Below are 23,606 nucleotides of genomic sequence, written 5' to 3'. Positions count from 1 at the left end.
GGCTCCAAGCTGGCACGACCCTCCAGGGAAAGCGCAGCCACATATAAAAAGAGTATCAAGGACATAATCTGCTCTCCCCACCTTGTCTAATATATTTATACTTGCTACACTTTATATTAAAAAAAAAATAAAAAAAATAAAGTGCCAGGCTAAGCCTTATGTCTTTACTGATCTAAAAGCCAAATTTCTTCTTTGGTGTTTTGAAAAATACATTTTCAACTTGACTACATCCAAAATTCAAGCTTTTTCTACAACTGACATTTTTTAATGCCATTTCCAGTAGTACCACAAAGAGGGCAGACTCCAAAGGCAAACAACTCCAGGGAGATCAAGCATATCTTGTCCACATAGAACTAGAATCTTTGAAGTTTGCTGGGCTGGAAAAGTATCCACTTAATTTTGGGGAGAAAAAGTTTGAAGCTTGAGATCTCCTCCCCTCATCACCATGCAGTTTAGCAATGATTCATTATAATTTTAATTATTATTCTTTTTAAATACACTTATATCCTTTAGAAAGTAAAACCACACATACTCAAGTCACAATGGCTGTTCTCTAACTTAAGCCTTTTTGCAGACACCTTAGGGGATAAAAAGCATAACAGTCACTTACAGAAAGAATAGTTCTTCAAAATACACTCCTCCCTCATAAAAAAAAAAAAAAAAAATCAGTTCGGAGACGTACAAGCCCCATAGGTGTAAAAACAGACTTTCTGAATAGTAGCCATGTTTCTGCATTATGTGCAATTGTCCCCATTCATTTCCCCGCTATCGAAACATTGGTCGTACAGGATGAAGAGACCGTAGCTCCTCCAGCAATGTAATTCCCACTAGCAGTGAGCCCTTCCCAGTGAAGGCAGAGGAAGGTGGAGCATGAAACTCATGAAAACAATATGCTGCTAGAGAAGCCAACACTGCCATTAAGAAACTTGCATTTGGGGGTTGTTTTGTGGGTTTCTTTTTCCTTCAAATATTTGACCACAGTTATAAGCAGGCAGAACTTTCAAAATCAGGCTACAGAACATTCCAGCCAAAAGGTAAAGGCGGGTGCTTGCAGACAAACGATTTACAAATCTTAGAAGGGAAGCCAAGTGTCTGAGCTCTCATTAACCCTGTGACATAAACTGAAGGGTCCTCATTTGCTGCCTTTTAGTAAATCTGAGTTAGGGTTATTAAATGGTAAAGCTTTATCTGTTACTCTAGTGCGCATAACCCTCCCACTATTCGGACGTAGCTACACAAGCAATCGATTCAACACAACCGAGGTGACAAACACTCCGGGCAGGCAGGATGGGAATGGGTGGGGAACCTCCTCAAGCAGATCAGCCAATGAACAAAAACTTTCTTCATATGGAACAGATTTGCTTTAGGGTTTTTTCCAAACCTCGGGGCTTGTTCCTGTCTCTTGCCAGAGGATTTCCATCCCCCGGTTTTGCTGGATGCCAAATCACTTAATACAGTAATAATCTTTTAATTTAAGAAAGCAGAAACCTCTGTTTCAGCGGGTATGCTGGGAGCAATGGGCGAGGACACGGAAAATACCTTGCCTCTCAAAGATCAAGTATTTGCACTTTGCTCACACTGTGCAATGAGAAAAATATGAAATGAAAGTGAAATATATTTGAAAGTGAAGGCTTTAAGTCACCCTCAGTAAGAACTTGGGACTGGACACACAGATGACTTTGTTTGATGAAAATTTCCAGAAGCTATCTCCAACCACGGGATCTGTCTTACTGACTGATCAGTGTTACACGTGGGGATGGAGTCTTCAGTGGCCAGCACTCAAAAAGGTCTGCAGATAAAATCAACAGACCAAACAGTCCTGAAGGACAGGGCTTGATGCAGTCAGGCAGAGAAAAGGAAGGAGAAATGCCATTCAGTAAACTGGAAACTGTATCGAGTACAGAACCCTGCTGTAACCTCATCATCCGCAACTGGCGCATTCAAGACGCGTAATCCCTTGATGCAAGTGCAGTCTTAAAAGTGACAGGCTTTGTGTTATAGAGGTTATTTCATAATGAGTCACAGTTCCAGCATTTCATACTTACTTGTAATTGTCATCTTCTACAAACTTTTGTAGTTCTTCTATGTACTGAACTGAGTTCAGATATTTTTGGACATGAGGCAACAGAGGAATATCTGGAGAACAGATGACATTCATTATTACTGTACCGTTCACTGGTAAGCAAATTTATTGTCCAGAAGCTATTTAAACAGAATCAGATCTCGTGCCTTTTTTATGTGAGCTGGAAGTACAGACTACAGTCCCTACTGATGCCAAAATCACTGTCCTTCACAGCAATTCTCATGTGCTGAGCTGACCTTCCCCATACCCATAAAGCCGGGCACATATCCCCCACGAGCTGCTCTGCTTATCAGAGCACAAGGAAGGGAAAAGGGAGAGCCTGGCCCTGGCCAAACTGAAGGACCGAACACAGAACCCAGAGGGTTGTATCTTCGCAGCCCACACTCTCACTACTTTGAGCTTTCAGCGAAGTTGCAATCCTGTGCTAATTCACATTACACTATCACAAATGCAGCTTTATTGCTTTTACTAGAACTTGAAAAGGACTGTGAGGGAGATCACCTTTGAAGAAAAAAAAAATATTACCTGGTCTATGAACAGAAATACAAATGTTCAGAAGACAAGAGGAATGTATTTTTTTATCTCCAGTAAAAGCATTCCTCCAAAAGAAATCCTATTTTTAAAATTCATGGTCATAAAATTATGAAACACAGGGATACAAGTTTTTAACACACTAGTAAACCTACCATTAAATATGATATATTCCAATTTTTACCAGAAAATATGTACTACAAAAGTGTTTGTGATGTAAGAAAAGGGCAATTTTATTCTGGTCTCCTCATGCTGATGTGTCATAACCAACAATACCAGAACAAACTTAGTAAGACTTTTGGGCTGAGAGGGTGAGGGAGAGCATTAATGGCATTCAAGTGGGTTGGGCCTTACTTACATTGCACTACGAAGGCAAATATTAAAGCTCTTACAGTTGTTCTCTTTAATATTGCACTTTTTACACACTAGCTTACCATATTCACATGACTGCTGTAAATCTGAGATAATTCGAAGAATGTTGTTCATTAGATTTGTTCTTTGCTCGCTTTCCAGAATGCTCCCTGTTGATGGGTAGGCAGAGTCGATATACGTCAAGTCTGACAGATAAATACCTAAATAAGATTAGAATGAAGAGTTTCTTTATTCAGTGTCTCACATTTAGCAGAAAAAAGACTCCCACTGAAGACTTTTCACTTTCAGAGACTAAAGAGCATACCAGCTGACAGAAGCATTGCCTTAGAATAGTATTTTGGGTCTACCTGAGAATTCATTTGGACAAGAGATCCTTCAGACCTCAGAGTAAAACCACTCATGAACGTAATCTTCTGCCCTATCACTGACTAATAATTCTCTCGACAAATATGACGTATACTAAACACACAATGCATAGTAAAAATTACTAATGATTTCAGGTAGTCTGCTACTTAATTCCTTCAACTGAGCAAAAGAAACACAAAACCCCACAAAACCCAGACGGAACAATCATATTGTAACTCTCAAGCTGAACTGGAAGTCAAACTCATCTTGCAGCAATGTGGGAAAAGCTAACTGTGCAAAAAGTGCACTCAGATTGAAGTGCGGTACGTGTCCTGCAGTTTATGTTAATCACAACTCCAAAGATTCAACAACAGCCTTATAGATAAGTCTCTTCAAGTCTTCCACCTGCTTTCTTCCCCACCACCACTGTAAGCTTACTTCTCTTCCAATCTCTTGATCACATAGAGAGGAAAATTATCTCCTTACATACTAACGCTGTAGATAACTTATTTAATTACAAATGCTCCATTTTTCGAACTTCACCCCAAACCCAGTAATTTTTGTCTTAACAAAATGTAACATATTCTGACCAACTCTGCTATTGAAAGGAATTCCCTTCATCCCCTGCATCTTCCATAAGATATCAAAAAAATGTATACAAACTTAAATAACATTTTTAAAGAAACTTATTTCAGCAACTGGGAATTTCTGGAAGTATATTTTGCTTCACCTCTCAGCCTCATATAACCAAAATCATAACAAGAAGTTTGGCTTTACAGGTGGAAGACTATTAATACAACCTCACAAGAACAGCAGTTGTATTTGTATAGCACCTAACCAGTACAGTCCTCAAATGTGAGGAGGAAAACTCTGGGCATCACTCCAACATCAACATATACACACGCGTGTGCGCACACACACAGAAACAAATTAAAATACTTGTGGTTGAGAGGTGACATATAAAAAAGTGAATAAAAAGGTATTACACACAACCTGATATACTACTAAATTTCTCAACTTTCTATTCTGCTAGAATCAGTTTATTAAAAAACAGAAGGGATGATAAGAAACATCAGATAGTCAGATTTAATCGCTGAGCTATCTGGACTGTGTAAGCTGTCCAAAACCTAACATTGCTGAGCAATGTCCAAACAGGCCTTAAAAATCCCAAATCTGCTCAGTCTCCCTCGCACAGAAAGTAGTAAATCATGCTTAATAATTTTACTTAAAGAAACTCACTATGAACAAGCATGTGCAATATTATGCAAGATTTTACAAACTAATGTATTCGTAGGATTATCAGTATGAATGGCTTGTTTAATTAAGCACTGATTTTTAATTCTTTTAGCTGAATCGAGAGGTCTCCTGTAGACAGCTGTTCTCTGAACTCACTCGATGCGTTTCTATGAAGTCTAGCACATGAGGGTAATTCCCTTTCAAGTGTAATTGGCACATCCCTTGAAAGAAACCAAAAATATCAATGAGAGCAAACTGAATGCACTTAAGTGTGGGCTGTCTTTTGACAGAACTAAAACCAGTACTCTGTTCTTCACCAAGCATCATCTCTGTGGCTTTTGCTACTTCTACCACCAGTCATATGTCATCAAATACTCTGATACCTGCCCAAACCATCACACATGCAGTTTAACCTTTTCCATATGGATCCGCGACTTCGTGCGTTTAACAACTGGGACTGTTTCTTATTAAGTGAACGTCAAGAATTGAACGCAACATTCTGTTGGAACATTCTTCTAGACTCTAAATGGTTCATTTTTCCTGTTGCATCCAGCTACGCTGCCCCTTTTATTCCCACCAACACAAATCGAGTTTTATCAGCCTGAAAGAATCTTTCTGCTAAATGAAGTCCAGTACTGTAATAACTTGAAAGGCATCTTTAGGCAGCGTAGTAAAAGTGTTTTTTTTCTGAACTCTTGCACAGTCTGTTGCCATATGGTACCCTCCCTTCTCCTGGCAAACAATCTTTCCTTGTTCCTAACTTCTCAGCCTCCCCACCCCCTCCCTTTTCTGGAGGGTATGGATAGGAAATCCGAAGGAGGAGTTTCTTCTGCTCTCAGTGTGTTCGCGGTGACATCATAGGTGGGCTGAACGGCTAAGTCGACAGTGTGTTTGTTTAAAAAAAACTGTCCAAAAGTGATGTATATGGAATCTGGGTCAGCTGTAGCTGGTTAGTGCACTTCTGCATGTGAGAGTAAAACACTGCAGTTTCAAAAAAAAATTCTTGCTCTCTTCTGGGATAATACATACTGGATCACTACTTTTTTCTCTTTTTCTCCCCTCTTTATTTTTTTAATGATTAGTTAGCTTGGTTATCGTATGGAGAAATCTAACTCCTCAATACAGCTTGGATCAAACAGAGAAAGACAAAAGCAGTTTTCAACTTTAACTGCAGATTAACAATCCACAGCATCGGGTAATATAGGAAGAAAAAGCAACTGGGCCTCTGGATTTTCCATTACCACAGAAGCAAAACAGCTAGAAGATTTTTTTTTCTTGGTAAGTTTTAAAGCTATTCTTACTTGCAAGTTTAATTTTGAGCTGTTTGTATTCTACATACGTGTCTTTCCATGTACAATTGCAAAGAAATGAATCTCTCCCAGCCTGAGAAAATTTTGACAACTAAAATATAAAACTCACTTTTGTGGCATTCGATAGACTTTAGAAACTTGGAAAGAATTATAAGGCACTCTGCATCAGAACAGAGATTAACTCATTCCAGTTGTAGGATGAACAAGTTGCAGTTGTTTAGCTGTAAATCTTCTGTAGATCTTGTTATCTGCAGTCACGGAAAATTAGTAGGACCGGATTCTTTGCTAAGCGTGTAATTCAGGTATTGTGAACATATTAAGTGAAATCCTGATCCTACCAGAAAGCAAAAGCCAAAAATCCTATCGATTTCAGGGAAGCTGGATTTCACCCAACACCAGAGCATAGACCTAGCATTATTAGAACTAGAAAATGGATACCTCAATAAAACCACTGTAAAAAGTCCTGAGTAAATCAATGCACATCTGTAAGTAGCAATCACTGTATATTGTTTCAACTACATTTTTGTTTATGGTACTTCTGAGCAGCAGAAGTACTCTGAGTTGTACAGCCAACCAAGAAACCAGAGTTATACATCGATTCAGAATACACCCAAGTTTGCAGCACAGCTGTGCAGCTGAAAATGCAAAGAGACTGCTGCAACAGGCACTAACCCCTTCCTTTAATAATCTGTGCAAGTTAATTTTACCTCAACTAACAGTTAGCCTGTTTCTAAATAAAGATCCATTTTATAAATATGAATGCAACACAGAAGGCAACGGCATATTAAGTAGAAAAACAAGGGGTTTGCTACAGTTCTTCTTTGGGGAGAGAGAGGGGGAAGGATGCAGCTACGAGTTAACAATTAAAACAAGGAAGTTGTTTCCAAGCAGAAGACAAAAGTCCAGATAAACACCTAAAAAAAAAAAGTTGCTAATACATAATTTACTAGTTTTTGCCTTTCTTCATGCTGACTTGGAAATTAAAGTACAGTCAGTAACCCAGAACAATGGAAAAGAATTTAAGCTATGTATTTGTATTAACAAACTGAATCTCCTGACACATTAGAAGAGAATGGGGGGCGGGGCGGGGGGGGTGTGCTAAAAGAAGACACAAAGCAAACTTCATTTTTAGTAGCTATGGGAGGAAGAAAAGTCTGAAGCAGCCTTGACAAACAAGAAAGATGGATCCTTTCCAAGTTCTTGAGCCCTTTCCCTCACTATCCTTTTGTGCGTCTTTACACGTTAAAGAGAACAATATGACCAACAAAAACAACAACAAAAAAACCATTTGAAGCCTCCAGTGTGTGCTCTGGACACCAGTCTCCATTCATTCATGATTAGCCAAGGTTTTGATTTATGCTGCTTAGAACAATTTAAAAATCTTTTGCAAATGAAAACAGCTGAGTAAACAATTTAAAAGCAACAAACTGGCTATGTGCAAGGTTTTAACTGCCTCTCCTTTGCTATCTTCCAACACTAGAGTACAAATTTTGAAATGCTTGTTTTAAAAAAAAGAGCAGAAAACTCATACTAATATTACGGTGTCACCATCAGAACGATCTGAAGTACGATGGTCAAACATGTCACCTAATGTTTTCCAGGAATTTACTTCAAAGAATGGAAATTCTGAACTTTTAAACTTTTGCCAGTAACTATGGGGCTTTATGAGATTTTAATTATTGTTCTACTGGGCTTAGGGTTTTTTTCCTGTAATGTCTCCTATTAGTCTGGCCCTTAAAATCCATACACCAATGAATGAAGCAATATTTCCTATAGTAAACATCACTAGATGCTTCATGTCTTTGGTATCTGTTTTACAGAGAATTCTAGAGCCTCTAAGTAACATATTTTCAAATATAAAATGCACCACTCCATCGTACCTGCCTGTTAAAAAGGTGCAAACACACACAATGGCTGCAAACAAATACCAAAACCAACAAAAAACCCAAACAACACATCAAACAACTCTGGAAATGCTATGACATTTTGCTGTGTTTTCAGAATCTCTACTATGATAAGATTTACAGATCTCTTCTGCATAGAGATTCTAAGAACCTATCAATTCCAGTAACTGCTGCAAAAAAACCTGAAGGATTTTAGATTGCCTTTCTGAAAAGGAATCAGATTCCCATCAGCAGAATTCTGTGACTCAATACATCATATATCTGACTAATGATGAACATATTATTCCTGGATCCCAGTCAATACAACTGAAAGTAATCCTGGTATTTCAGGAGAGGCGAAGTAACTTGCCATAAAAGCACTTGTTTATATAGAGGAAAATAATTTACTGAAGTGCACATATAGATCAAAAATCCTTGTGAACACTTCTCCTGTAATGAGTCTTTTCCCCATGTAAGTATCACTTCTAAATGTTATGGACCCAGATTTAAGCTAAAATAAAAAACCACAAAAATATCTGCTTTTCCTGTGTAAAGGTAGGGGGCTGTAGAGTCTTTTATTGATTTTATCTGCTTAGACAAAGCTCAACATAAAGTGAAGTACGTGTAACATCGGTAACAGTTTTCAGATTAACTGGTATCATGCTCAGAGGATCTTTATTCTCAGTATTATCATTTACTTTCTCAGAAAAAATTGTTTGTCTTTCATTTATAAACATGTAAGGAAGGTCTACAAGAGAAGTCACCATTGCTATTTATCTTTTGATCATATTATTTGAATAAAGATATGTACTGATACTGCACTTTCCATGCAAAGGGAATCCTATACTCACGTTTACCTGTGACACTTCTGTCACACTCAGCCATAACAACCTACGCTGCCCAGGGAGAAGCAGTCTTCATCAGCTCTGAAAGAACAGATGCTAATTTGTGTTGTGGGTCTCTAAATTCTACAAACTGCTGAATGTGAGAGTCATAGCAGTACGAAGAACACAGTTTGTTGTGTAGAAAGTTAAAAAACGCCAACTGTGTATTAACTTCCACACTCCCTTGTCCCAGCAACTCTAATATTTGTAAGTGATACAACATTTTTGGGGGCAACACAGCCCATGCTGTAGTAGTTTCTCAGTAGCTACTGGCTTATTTTGCTCTTTGAAATTGGAATTTTGTTCATTTAAACACTTTTAAAAGTTACAAATCAAAGACTAATTTTTGGAACAAGTTTCTTTGTTGTTTGTTTTTTTTTTTTTTGCACGAGGAACAGTCTGGAAAAAGAAATAAACCAGAAGAAAAAGAATGCCATTAAATGTAAAATGGTATTGAAGCCCTGTCCACAGCTCTGAGTATTTCTGACAAGATGATGATGAAGCTCGTGTTGCTATGAATAGCTGCACATTTTCTCCTGCAGAAGCAATAAAACATCAGCATGCCAGGACATACGTAATGCAGCTTCTAGAGAAACCGGAGACCCAAACCTGGGCAAAACAGAAACACCACAGAACCGAGCGAAGTGACAGGCTATTCTAATTTTTAAAAAAACATGAGAGTTCCTAGAGTTAAATGATGGTATTGTAAAGCAATAGTATCTGTAATCATGATCTCTCTTGCTTATTTTCCAAGGTGTGCATTCAGGGATATCAGCAGCCCCACGCACTACAAGCAACTCCAGACTTGCAGGAAGGGCTCGAGACTGAGGTTCCACCTAAACTGATCCTTCTGCCTCAACCGCTTTATCAGTTAATGACACCACCTAAACATCAAAATCTGGGAATCTGGGACATAATGCATCCGACTGAAAACCCCTACAACTATTTCCCAACTCTAGTATCTGCCATTTTTAGGTCTAACATATTAGGTGATCACTCTGTGATATTCTGGATAAACAGTTTATATTTTCTTAAGCTGCTTGCCCAGAACATCAGAAAATTCCTGTAACAGTATTTTCATTTCCTCTTAAGCTGATTAAAACTCCAGGTAAATATCTTACTCAGAATCTGTTCTTGTATAACAAGTTCAGGATTAAGCTTTCTCAAACCATGCCAAGCAACATTGTCAGACATTTAATTTTTTCAACGGAAAAATTTCCACAGAAGCATATATGTTCCCATATATCAGGTAGATTCTCAGAAGAAACTCAGAGCTGCTTATCTGAATGTCTCAGTTTAGTAAAGGCCATCTGAATTATTTCAGAGCTCCAGGGCATAATTGTATGCAGCTGTTACATTTGGTTATGCTATATTAGACCATTTAATTCATTTTACGGTCTGGCGGCACACATATAGGCAGAGAGCTTCTAACTAACACAGAAGTGTAAAAGTTCAAAGTGAACGCACACAATATTATAAGAAATGTGGAAAGCAGACTGCAGCAGAATACACAGCCAGAAAGTGAGCTGCACTGCAAAATGTTTGGTTTTGAAAGATCCATTTAAGTTTTAATGTATTTCAGGGGAAAAATGTGCTGCTGTGGGGAAAACCCCCAGCCATTCATTATTTAAGTAACTGTATAGGGTCTTTAAAAACTACCAAGAACTAAAGTGCTATTCACCTTTCTGGATTATGAAGTAGATATTATATACTGTGAAAATAGTAAAATACTGTACTTGTACTATGGCTTCATCCTTAACTACATGCATCTACAAACACTGAACATAAAAGCACTGAAGAATCATTTAGATGCAAAGAGGTTTCAAACTTGAGACAGTTCAGCTCATCCTTGTCAAGTTAGAAACCACACACAGAGCTGTTTCCCAAGTGTGTACCATGATTCATGTGAAAATTTAACCTAATGAACTTCCAAACCTGAGCACTGTTCAAGTGATTAATATTTTAAATGTCTGAAATTACCAAAGAAAAATATACAATTAGCTCTGGAGAAAAGTGATACTTTTCCCTACTTTTTTTTTTTCATCCTTTTAAACAGAAGTCACACTTTCAGCAGAGAAATATTAACAAAACTTTTCACCAAATTCTGTTTTCCAAAAAAATATTTACTAGTAGACACCAAATACTTATTGCTACATACGTTAACAGTAAAACACAGAAGTTTGAGAAAGCTTGATTAAAAACTTATTTCTCTATGCATTCCCTCCATCTACGTAGGGTAAGAAATGATTTTCAGTCCACGTTAAAAGCAAGCATTTTCTTTCCCTCCCAGTAGCAGTGCTTGCAATATAAGTGTCAGCCAAACGAGAAGTTATTTTTTAGGCAGCAGTGGAACATTTGATCAAGATTGCTAGATCTGACTCCTGATTGCATGTCCAGCAGGGTTTGAAGTTTGTAACCACTGCTCTTGATGAAGCCAAAACCACGAAAGACTTGATACATTTACCCTGAGGTCGAGCAGACATCAGTTGCAGCAATAATACTAAGCCCAGTAATGGAACTGGGAGAAGCGACCCGACACAGAAGCCAGGCTACCATTTGTAAATGTGAAAGGAAAAGGAGCAGCCCAGGCCTGCTTCTCTTCCAGGGTGACTGTTTCGGGATTGCCAAATGCATTTAAATCCGGACTTGGCAGGAACAGCATGAAAATTAACTTTCTCTGGTTTTACTTTATTTCTCTTCATAACTAAACAAAGGCCACTCTACGAGGCCTTGTACAACCACTGATAGGAGTCTGGAAAGCAAAACCAGATCAACAGCTAAGACGGGAACGGCCATCTGCCTGACAAAGCAAATAAAACATGAATAATGAGGGGTTTTTTTCCTGATTTAAGTGCTATCTATGTATATTACCTCAAGTACTTGAAAAACATGGTTATTAAAAAAAAAGTGGTCTCTCTAAACACATTCTTGGATCTTTATCACTGCATTTTAATTCTTTACACGAAGTTAAAAGGAATGCATTAATTTCTTCGGAAGGTGAATGAAACATTTCAGTGTGGTATTTGTAGTGATAACACTCCTCATACTTCTGTGCTATTAGCATAAAAATATCCACAAAGTTAGGAAAATAGTGTGACAACAATTTTAAATGCTCACCTCACAAGGCAATTAAGCAGGGATGCACATCTTTAGCAAATTCAAAGTTACTTGTCATTTCTAATGTTTAAGATGACTATTTTACACTGATCTCCTGCCTAACACTGATGTCCAAAAATGGTGTTAGATGCATGTGTATACGTAAATTTGAAAAAGTGTGTGTATATATTAATAGGTAAGTGCATAGTATTTAACAAATTATACATCTATATATACATATATAAAGCTAAGAGGACCAGAAGAGCTTACATAATCCAAATTCCAAAAGCTATAGAACTGTTTTTGAAAATACTATGACTGTCTCCCCACCGCCCTTCCAGGAGGATGTTCTACAAGCACTCCGTTTTGTTCTATAATCTCGTGCATGTAGTTGCAGCAAACACAGATGTAGGCAGTCAAACTTATAATGAAAGCATAATACATAACCTAAAGCAGAACACTGCTGCTAGAAATTTAGCCAGTGCAACAATTCTCTACTAAATCCAGTATCAAGTTTCAGGGTTTGCTGCTCAAAACAGAAAGCCAATCTTTGAAGCTAATCTAGTAGACTCTAACTCCAGGTAACAGATTCCAAAGACCTGCCAACGCACACCCAAGGGTGGCAAACCCATCTGGGTTTAGGAAGCTTGAGCAGTACAGGAGCTTCAGTTACGGCTCTCATTTAATGATTTTTATCTTTCATCTGCTCCATAGTCTCTTCTGACAGTCACCATCCTTGCTCGAAAATGAAGATATTTAAACGGACTTCAGGCGTACTGTTGTTCCTGCTGTTGTCAATCTGGTGCTGCGCGGAACAATCTACGCTGAACAAAACGCCCCAGCGGAGGCATCCTCGTTCAGCCGACGGTGGAGAGGAAGGGAAGAAATGTGGTTACACGTTCTTGGTCCCCGAACAAAAAATCACAGGGCCAATTTGTGTGAACACTAATGGTCCAGGTGCTGGTAACAGAAAAGATGAAGTCACGAGAATGGACATAGAGAACTTGAAGGACGTGCTGTCCAAGCAAAAGCGGGAGATTGACATTTTGCAGTTGGTGGTGGATGTGGATGGAAACATTGTGAATGAAGTGAAGTTACTGCGGAAAGAAAGCCGCAACATGAACTCTCGGGTCACCCAACTCTACATGCAACTCTTGCATGAGATAATTCGAAAGCGTGACAACTCACTCGAGCTGTCTCAGCTGGAAAACAAAGTCCTTAACGTCACGACAGAAATGTTGAAGATGGCGACAAAGTACAAGGAGCTTGAAGTAAAATATGCAGCACTAACTGATCTGGTAAATAATCAGTCTGTGACTATCTCGCTGCTGGAAGAGCAGTGTTTGAGAATCTTCTCGCGACAGGACACCCACGGGTCTCCACCTCTCGTTCAAGTCGTGCCCCAGCACATCCCCAACAGCCAGCCTTATGCTCCCGTCCTTCTGGGAGGTAACGAGATCCAGCGAGACCCGGGGTACCCAAGAGACAGAGATGTAAGGCCACCGCCCGACCCAGCTACTTCTCCTACAAAGAGCCCCTTCAGAGTCCCACCACTGGCTTTAATTAACGAAGGTGAGTCACCTGTTGCTGTTTATCTAACCTGAGATTTCTCTGTTTCAGCAGGGAACTGTCCTGGCTATAGAAATAGAACAAAGAATTCACAGCATCTGGCACAACTAGCCCTTGCTCCCAATTCACATTTTCTCCCCTGCCCCTCAAAAGCTTTAGTTTGTTTGTCAAAAAGTCTAATTCCTAAGCTAAAGCTGCATAAGATGAATTTACTGAAATAGTCGATACTCAGAAACTCAGTCTGAAAAATTCATGCCTTCAAATCAGAGTACTGGGGTTTCTCTCTCCTGCTGGGTTTGAGGCATGGCAATGAAAATTCACTATTAGCATACACTTTCTAGTATTTAGCCCTGTTTCTCTGAAGATGCCTACTAGCTACATGTTACAGTAACTGGCAATGGTGAATAAAAAGCTAATTCATCTTAAATAAATGAAGTCATTTTAAGTAGTTGTCCTTTATACTCACACACAAACATCTGCCAGAAGTTGGTCCAGCTAGAAGAATTTTACTCCTGTTTTGACCTTCTTTAAAATGAACATCTAAATTCACCAACATAGCTGTGCAATAAATCTCCAAATGTTCAAGTATTTAAGAGAGTAAGATAAGTTTGAAAGAATAATTGAATCAAGGCTGAATCCAACTACATGCATTCAGGATTGAAAAATTAAAATGAGTTAACTGCATCCCCAGCAATTGGCTGTCAGTAGGGGATGGCGAGTTAAATTAATACTCTAAATATTACCAAAATACATTCAGGCAACTACCACGTCTTCATGCGTTACATTCTTCAGGTCATTAGATAAATTCATCCATCACTAGAAACAAAACTATTGACAAGATAATTAACCACCTCTGAGCTGCCCTGAATTTTGTCATGATTCTCACTTTAGTAAAATTCTGATGGAATTGCAATTTAAAAAGAAATTAAGGAGCCAGAAAAACAAATTTTTCTTAGGCATCCATTCATGTGATTGCTCTTGACTTCTTTTAGCTTGCACAGCAATAGGGTTTGGTTGGATGTCTTTTGCGGTTTTTTGTTTGGTTTGGGTTTTTTGTGTGTGTTTGGGTTGTTGTTTTTTTTTGCTTTCAAACTGCCTTTAGTCACAGCTGGAAGTTCAACTCGGTTCCTACGAGGAGGACAAACATTTATTTGTGACCACTCTACAGCATTCCAGGCAACTAGCTGCTGATGTAAAGAACAACTATTTTTATTCAGAGTCTGCAGAAAATTCAGGCACAAGCCCAAGTAAAATACCAGATGTCACGAGGATTTAAATCGCACATCATGACACAAAGGAAACAGCTAACATAAAAGTATTACATTAATGTCTGGTCAGACAACAAAAGTATAATTCCACAAAACAGATGACTTCCTGTTTCCCAGAAACCCCGTGATTCAATATTTTGTTATAAATGCATCTTTTTCTTTCTCTGTATATGCCTGCTGTACATAGGAAGCAATGGTGCTATGTATCTTCCTCTAAACTATCTACCATGGTTTTCACTAGCCCCTCCATCCCTAAAATTTCCAAGTTTGAATCCTTTTTTAAAAGGCAACACAAAGAAATCCTCAGAAATGGATTTTAACATTATTCATCCTCCTTTATTTAATATTAGATTCTTAAGTTTGGAAACCCTGGGAAAAAGGGTTAAGGATTGCTAGAGCTGGTAGAGCATCAGCCATCAAAACCAAAACTTCTAAACTGCAACACAACGCCCAATTAACATCTCTGACTTTTTTTTGAAATGAAAGCAAGCATATTCAATGGTACACAGAACTAAAAGTGTCTGTGTCATAGGTAAATGAACTTTCCAGTTAAAAGATGATGACTATTTATAATGCTTAAAGATGTCAGAAAAATCAAACGAATACCAAACAGTCCTATTTAGAAACTGGCCTGTCAAAGACCTGGTTATGACAGAATAAACAACTGGACAAACAAGTAGAAGCTTTTTCCTTCTGTATCTCATGAACTTGTACCTAACAAATGCAGAAGTTTACAAAAGGGCCAATGAGCATCTTAATATTGCGGGTGGAAAGTAAATTCAAAATACACGGAGAACAGAAGGATGAGATTGTATTTTCTAAACTCATTTTGGCTAATTTGCATAACAACTGACTAAATAATGAGAAAGAATGGTGTTTCGGTGAATTACAGTTTTTCACAATTATCTTAATCCTCAGACTAACAACCAGCAGCCCCACATTTTATTGTCACTATGGTGCAAAAAGTCTCTTCAAAGTAGACTTGAAAATCACATACACAACCCTGCTGATAATACCTCTCAGTTAGCAAGGTAAAGGTGGGGTTTTTTTAAAGAAGTATATGCTCCATTTTATTTTAGAATTTTCCTCTACTATTGCCCCCAAAAAATCTCTCTGTGAAACTTAAACAAGAATAGCTTTTAAGATCATCCACTCAAGGTAACATTTAGTATCTTAAAATAGAACTCAACCATTTTATTAAGCTCCCAATTCAAAATTTTTCATCACTTTTCTTCTTTGCTACAACTAATTCACAATAAAATACGATGTGTGCTAAATCATACATCTAAATCGCAATTTTAAAAGTGACATATTTAACAGATCATCTTCTCAGTGTATTTCTAACTTAAAATGGTCTCAGCAACTTTGTGTATGCAGACTGTTACAAAAGACTAGATCGCATGAGAGATTTATTCCTCACATAGATGACAGCATTTTAAACAGAGTAATTATTTTTTTCATTAGCCACAGCCTTCACTCATACCAACACTGTGGAGAATCTTACACCATTTCACAAATCTCAGCATTTCCACTGAACAAGAAATGGATCAATTCTTAGGCCATGAACTTAAAATAATCACACAGTGAACTTAAAAAAACAAATCACTATATATAACAGAGAATCTACTGCTCAAAAAAGATTGAAGGCTATCCACCAAAAGTTACAGGTTTTCTTGGATTTCCTCACACTAAGTGCACAAGTCTATTACCTCTACTACAACGTTAACTTAGGATAAGCACACACACAAATCTGCGCATCAAAAAGCAGACAAGATGCAACCTGTGACCTTAAGGACAGAGAAGTGATGCAAGTGTATTATATAAACAGACCGGTCCCATTCTGTTGGCCTTAGAAGCTACTTAAAATTAGTCCAGACATCCATGAAAAAAGAGTTCTCAATTCCTCCGCTCCAGTAGAAATCACATGAAACAGTACTCTGCAGATCTGCGCCATTCTTAATATTCAGTTAGCATTATAAAAAATACTATTCATCTGTTTATGCTTTCTCTAACGCAATAATCGCCTCACAATAATACCTCTTGAACAATCTCCCTGTTGTGCAGTTATACAGCACCCGAATTTACCTTAGACAGTTCAAGGGAAGGGAATGAGCCCCAACTTAGTCCGGGAAATTATCTACCCACTGGACAAACTTTGCAATGTGCAAAACCGATGTGGAAATTTTAAGAGAAAAAGCACTCGTAGGCCAAAGCTACAGCATTTCTTTCCTAAGCTATTACTGCAAGAACAACAAAAACATCATCAAATGCTGACATTCCAGGATGCAGCAGGACGGCTCAATGCCTGCAGCATTCTTGGTGGCACTGTCACAGCAGAAGCTCCAGTCACCTTCATTAGACACACAAGCTTTTTGCACTCTCATTAACAGGAAATTCTTTATAGATTTCTTGCTAACAACACACTTATCCTACTGGCAACTACTTCTTTAAAATCTAAAAGAGTGACCTTCAATTTGCTTTTGCTGTGCAACCTTAATCTGCAATGAAGGTCACGTCCAGTCAACCTCTGCTTTTTATTAAAGAATACCTTAACAATTGTCTTTTATGCTTCTTTGCACATTGCTGCTTCTGGGACTGATGAGTTTTCTCTGAACTTCCAAGCAGATTTGAGAAAACGAGCTTTCTAAAGTGAGAGGAAAGCTGCAGGTGTACACAAATGTACCAAGAATGAGTTTTCAAACACATTTAGGGCATCCACCACTAAAACTAGCCATCAGGACACATTCTGCTTTTCATTGGTAAATAGGCAGTCTCTCTAAATCAACAGAAGTAATGATACAGAAGTAATGAACATAACTCCTTCTCTAAAAAGGTAGAAGATAAAGATATTACCAAAAATTTAAAGGCAAACTAGGCAAAGTTTTCAGAGATACGTAAGCTGCATGCTTTAACAAAACAACCAGATGCTCTTCTGTAAGTAGTATTTGTAAAACCTATTTTCCTTCGTTAGTAACCATCTACACGTAGCACACCAGGATGACACATGAAACTTAAAAAGATTCCTATCCACAGTCAGCCTACTGATCCCAGAACTAGGTGAGGACATAAAAGCAAAAAAGTTATGCATCATAAGAACAGTCACTAAATTTCGCATCCGTAGACTTTGACAGTAAATATATTTCTTACGGCAGCTCTCAAACTATTTATGTATTAAGGTGTCTTGAGTTTGCTCTGTTTTGTTTTAAACTTCTACAGTTTCAAACTGATGAACCAGGGCAATGAAGTAAAATTGACATCTACCTTTTGTAGAGGTGGCACTAGAGAAAATCATTAATGAAAATCAGAACGCACTTCTTGAATATCAAGAGTCAGAGTAGAGAAAGTTAAAGATTGGGCAATGGTAACCAAAGTCTATTATCTGGTTAGCAAAACGAAGATTTTGTTTAAAAACACATATATAGGATATTGGTACATTTATATACACACACACTTAATTGAAGACAGTAACTTTTCACACTGTTTTCCATGGTAGTTTTACCTTAATTGAATTACCAGCTTCCATTAGCATTACAAAAGGCTCTTGAACAACGCGCGCTGCACAGCCAAGCTCAAATGCTTACAGTATTTCTTTTCAAAAAGGTCCATTCAAAGACTGCCAACAAGCCAAGGAAGCTGGGCATTCCAACAGCGGGATTTATATGATCAAACCTGAAAACAGTAACGAGCCAGTGCAACTGTGGTGTGAGAACAGCCTGGACCCTGGAGGATGGGCAGTTATTCAGAAGAGGACAGATGGATCTGTCAACTTTTTCAGGAACTGGGACAGTTACAAGGTAAATTCTGAAATGCAGAATATCAGCTGCTTCCTTTCAGTGTGGTAGTGGCACTCCCTATCATAATCAAGATGGAGCAAACACTTCCCCTGCATTTCTTCCTTGCAAGCAGTTGTGCCGAGTGATAGACACTGAGGAGCTAGAAATAGCTAGCTGCTTAAATTGATAGAGAAATTAATTTTAGAAGCAAAGATACTTGAGAAGACTGGTCATCTCTCTCTCAGAAGCAAATGTTCTTCAGTGGAAATGTCCTATTTCACCCGATGCATTGCATTATTTTGTATGAACTAACTTATTGTCTGAAACAGCCTGCGTTTGTAGTGGACAACACAGCCGGGGAGTCATGTGTTGTTCTAGTCAGTGACTGGGAAGTCATTTATTACAAAGACCTACCTAAACACGTGATTTTTACTACCACACTGAATACTACAGTAAGGATTTGAAAAGCTAATTATCTCTCCTATGAATAAGTAAGTCCAGCCAGGGAAATTCTTCATTTAAGTACATCGATAGGTTTGCAGGATATTCCGATATTATGCACTAGCAGGCATAACCCCTAGGATGAGAAACGTGCTGCTTTGGAGCAATTATATGCTAGACAGGAAATTTGAAAATCCTTTTTTTTTTAATAAATAATAAATGTGCTGACTTCACACATATAGGTCACAGTTTTCCCTGTGATAGAAAAATCACTTTAAATGGATTTACAATCACCATGTGTACTGTATCTGAAGAGAAAACTGATCTACGTTTACCTCCATCAGCAATCTAGAAAAAACAACATATATACAAAGGAAATGAGAAAAATAAATTACAAGGATTTTCACTTTCTGCATTATTGCAATTTAATGGTTCAAAATGTTAATAGCATTCTGTAATAGCAGTTATTCAAACCTTTTACTCCTTAGAAAAGTAGGTGGTTGGGTTTTGAGGTTTTTTTTTACATTAGTTGGGTTTTGGCGGGTTTTTCTTTCAGTTTTGGGGTGGGGTGGTTTTTTTGTTCTTTTTAATTTTTTTTCAAGTCTTATAAGACAGTTACAGAGTGCCTTACAGAGAAATCATGACCATTTTGAACATAATGCAAGTAAAAGTTAGAAGATTGTATAACTTTTGTGTAATAATGGCTCAAGCTTGGGCAAATTTGCCCCCTAGAGATTTCTCACGGAACTGCCATGGCTGAAGGAGATGCTCCTATGCCCTCACTTAAAGTACGAGAAGGTGGCACCTCTGTCCTGCAAACCAAATCCTGCACCACTGACAACAGAGACATCTCCCACATATCTGTTTCCTTCCCAACCTCTGTCCAGCTGCACGGCTGCCATGCCGACGCGAGGGAGGTACTGCAGACGTGGCCACAAGCCAGGAGAAAAGCACTGCTACCATTTTTGGCAGCAGCATGATCTAAATCAACTTAAGGCAATTCTGAAAGAGCAGCTTGAGGCAGGAGCCTCGACCGTTGAGCTACTGGAGAGAGACTTCCTCAGAAAGTCACTCGAAGGCGGTGATCAACTGCTGGTCCTACATAGCCAAGGGCCTGAGAAGGAGGGGAGGGACACTTCAGGAATGAGGAAGTGCAACGGATCGCTGCGGTGGGTCACGCATCCACCTTAGCTGTGCCACCAAACACGAGCGCCACTGGCTGACTCAGGGACAAGAGACAACAGATATGAAATATCACTTCACAGCTACTGTACTGGTAGCCTGTGATTAAGGAGGAAAGATATCGTTATATTTAATTTCTAATAAATCTAGCAAAGAGCAGAAGCTAATTGTGATTAAATTTACACAGAAATCCAACACTAGTTGCATTTAAAAGGCATCAAAAAGTTATTTACCTTGAACCCTGAGACTGTTGATCCATAAACACTTTTTCCAACTTGGAAACATATACCTCTTAAATTTCATTATTCATAAACTCTTCCAGATGCCCTTATTTTTGCCAAGAAACACATTGTTTCAGTTTCCCTAGCCTCTCTCATTTTATCTTAAAAATGAGAGGACATAACAGAAAATGGGTACTTTGGCCACCTTTACCGATTCTGGTAGCACCTCATGCAGTGAGCAGTCCAACTGAGGAAATGGCCAAGTGTAATAAAATAAAGAATTTAAATGCATGGGTTGAGCAATCATTCAGAAGCTTAAAGGCTTTCAGTACCCAAGGCCCACCAGCTTATAATGCTCCTGCTGATGAGCAATTTTGACAAACAAGAAAAATTAAGCTAACACCAATTTCTGATCTTTTGTACAGAAAGGATTTGGGAACATCGATGGAGAGTACTGGCTGGGACTAGAAAACATTTACATGCTTACCAATCAGGATAATTACAGACTATTGATCGAGTTAGAGGACTGGAGCAATAAGAAAGTCTATGCAGAATATAGCAGCTTCCGTCTGGAGCCCGAGAGTGAATTCTACAGGCTACGCCTAGGGACATACCAAGGAAACGCAGGCGATTCCATGATATGGCATAACGGAAAGCAATTTACAACACTGGACAGAGACAGGGATATGTATTCAGGTAAGGAAACCAGTAAGCATGAACATAGTAGATTCCATTAGTGCTACCACCTTTAAAATAAATAAAAAAAGAAACACAAAAGAAGTATGTATGTTCTAATAAAACAATTCTATTGAAAGATGTTTCAAATTGACAGTGATAAAAAAATCACATCGATAGGGCCCCTTTCAAGCCCCTGCACCATTCAGAAATTCAAGTTCTATGACCCACACTATGGACACACAAGCAAGCTTTGTATTTAGCTCAGTGATGCCCTTATCACTCACATGTGACTGCAGTTAGAATACCTGTGCAGCTGATGTCTCGGAGCAGTGGTGTGGGCAACATCACCACCACGAACTGCCTGTGGACAGCATGAAAGGAACTGCAACTGTGCACAGGCTTAGTTATGTACCGATACTTGGGAAATGGGCAGCTTGCTTCATTTCATTCCCCTTAAAGGATGCTTTCTTTGCTCATTTCCAAGCTCCCTCTCCAGCTCTCTCCTTCAAGCCTTAGCAGTAAAAGGGAAGTCAGAGAGCGCAATACTTCAACTGCTTTTTCTCAGCTGTCAGCAACCATAAAGCTGTACAAATCCTGCAAACTCTGAAACAAGCCTGTTAACAGCAAATACGCAAGTTACAAGCAACTCTTTGTGGAACTGCAGCCCCGCACACTGCTCAGGACTGTATCAGCTCACATTGCTCCCATTGAAGTATTTCTAAACAGCACATAATCCGAGTTCCTCGAATGTTAGCTCATGGGCGAGCACTGCTGGTAGTCTCAGAACAGTTGATCGCCTTGGTTTTCAGCTGCCACATTAAAGACCGTGCCAATAATCTCCCCCTCCAGGCAACAGTCACTGTTAGAAGAGAACTCAGAATTACGGCAGAGGCAGCCATCGAAATGCCCACGGCAGGCTACGAATTGCTTCAAAGTTCCCTCTAAGAATACAAAAGCATTTCCTAACCTCCGTGTCTCCTTTTCGATGTCAAAGTTCACCCATTTCTTTCTGTTCTGCAGGAAACTGTGCTCATTTTCACAAAGGCGGCTGGTGGTACAACGCATGTGCCCACTCCAACCTTAACGGGGTGTGGTACAGAGGAGGCCACTACAGGAGCAAGTATCAGGACGGGATATTTTGGGCTGAGTACCGGGGAGGTTCCTACTCCTTGAAAGCAGTTCAAATGATGATCAGACCTATAGACTGAGGAGGAAAACCCCACAGTGCTCAAGTCATTGCATATAAACTTCTCCGTGCTTCAGTTCCAGAAAAATAAAGTATTTCTTTTTCAATCATTAATTTGCACAATCTGCTCCTGCAAAAAGCAGGGCTACAGTTCTCCTGTCTTTTTTTTTCCCCCCTGTCGCGTTCCCCTCTCTTTTTTCTTAGAAACCTTTTCTACTGTGACAGTGTTTTCTCAAACACACATACACAAAAGCAGATGTTTGTGCTTGCAGAGCATATTTATCTTTGTTCAAGTCCAAGATACTTTAAACAGTCATTAAAGCTGGCAAAAAGTTCCAGATAATGACAAGATACAAGCTTTTTTCACTCAACGCTTAAATGTAAATATGTGAAATGACACTGTCTTGCTTTAATGTGAAAATTGATTAGTTATTTAACAATTTATTTTAAAATGTTGCCATTGCTTGCAATGAAAATCTGACTTCACGTTCCTGTTTAAGATTTACTCCAAGTAGCTACACAAAAAATTTAAGACATTCTAGCTTTGCCAGCAGAGAGAGGTTTTTGCAACAAATAATTATTTCAAAATGAAGTGGTGAATGAAGCATAAACTATAAAGTTTCTTAGTGGTGTAGAGAATTCCTTAAGATCTGCAGACCCTACCTTCTGTAGAACGCTCAGGCAAAATGTTCCTAACAGAAGAAAAATAATTGTATGATATTATTGATAAACTTAAGACAACCAAATTACTCAGTAGTTCTTTTGCTTTCAAGCTCCGTATTCAGACATTCTAATTACACAAAAAATATTTCCTGATACTTAAATGGCAAAACAAAAAGTCCTGATATTAAAATCCTGACTAATATTTGGAGATTCCTCCTCTGCTCCAATTAAGAGTGATGAGGTCTGAGCAAGTGTTCACAGATACTAATCTAGAAAAGGAATATTCTGAATATCCTAAGTCTTCCTCCAGCACAGCTTTCTGTTGACATGGTAAAACGAAGATTAGAAATCAGCTCTTGGCGTATTCTCCCTGCCACCCCAGACTTGAACTGCTTTCATGACTTACACATTTCCCTTCCACTACATCTATACAGCTCTTGATACTGTCTACACTAGATTTTGTACCTTCTAGATATCAGATTTCCACTGGAATTAATATGTTATCTAAGAAATCAATCAGACAAAAACACCTTTAACAAAAGCCATACAACATACTGCATCAAAACAAAATACCTGCAAAGCGGAAGCAACAAAACTTTTGCTTTAGGTACCAGTCTCCAAAATTAAAGCTTTCTTCCTAGTATATAAAATTATTTAACAATTGTATTTAGCCACATAGCTTACCTAATTTAATTTGGTATTACACGAAAAACTAAATTTCCTGTCCTGCACTATAACTAATGTTTCTGTTCGGGACCTCATATGTGCCTCCAGGATATAGAGGAACTTTGCCCCTTTTTACCGTAAGAAACCCCAATAGCTAAATATTACTGTTATGTTTAATTAGTCAATATCAACTGCTATGTAAAATCTCATTTGTAATTT

General features: G+C 38.5%; 2 protein-coding genes across 2 annotated transcripts in view; one reads left to right on the top strand and one right to left on the bottom strand.

The window, feature by feature from the left end:
* The window catches only part of RALGPS2 (Ral GEF with PH domain and SH3 binding motif 2), a gene marked incomplete at its 3' end in the record, with an annotated part of 74,143 nt that overhangs the window by 17,704 nt on the left and 32,833 nt on the right, over nucleotides 1-23,606 (bottom strand). The window contains exons 7-8 of the mRNA XM_009877682.1: nucleotides 3,049-3,186; nucleotides 2,046-2,136 (exon numbers count right to left, since the gene is read on the bottom strand). Of these exons, the coding sequence (XP_009875984.1) occupies nucleotides 2,046-2,136; nucleotides 3,049-3,186 (229 nt within the window). The remainder of the gene's footprint in view (nucleotides 1-2,045; nucleotides 2,137-3,048; nucleotides 3,187-23,606) is intronic.
* ANGPTL1 (angiopoietin-like 1) lies at nucleotides 5,488-22,305 on the top strand. The gene is made up of 5 exons (XM_009877681.1): nucleotides 5,488-5,845; nucleotides 12,455-13,312; nucleotides 18,178-18,371; nucleotides 20,620-20,890; nucleotides 21,893-22,305. The coding sequence occupies exons 2-5, from the start codon at nucleotides 12,487-12,489 to the stop codon at nucleotides 22,078-22,080; spliced, it is 1,479 nt and encodes a 492-aa protein (XP_009875983.1). The 5' UTR covers nucleotides 5,488-5,845; nucleotides 12,455-12,486; the 3' UTR covers nucleotides 22,081-22,305.

The sequence above is a fragment of the Apaloderma vittatum genome, unplaced genomic scaffold (genome assembly GCF_000703405.1).
Source record: "Apaloderma vittatum isolate BGI_N311 unplaced genomic scaffold, ASM70340v1 scaffold16611, whole genome shotgun sequence".
In the NCBI taxonomy this organism is placed as follows: domain Eukaryota; kingdom Metazoa; phylum Chordata; class Aves; order Trogoniformes; family Trogonidae; genus Apaloderma; species Apaloderma vittatum.
Note: the sequence above shows the minus strand (reverse complement) of the source record. Positions and strands in the feature narration are given on the sequence as shown.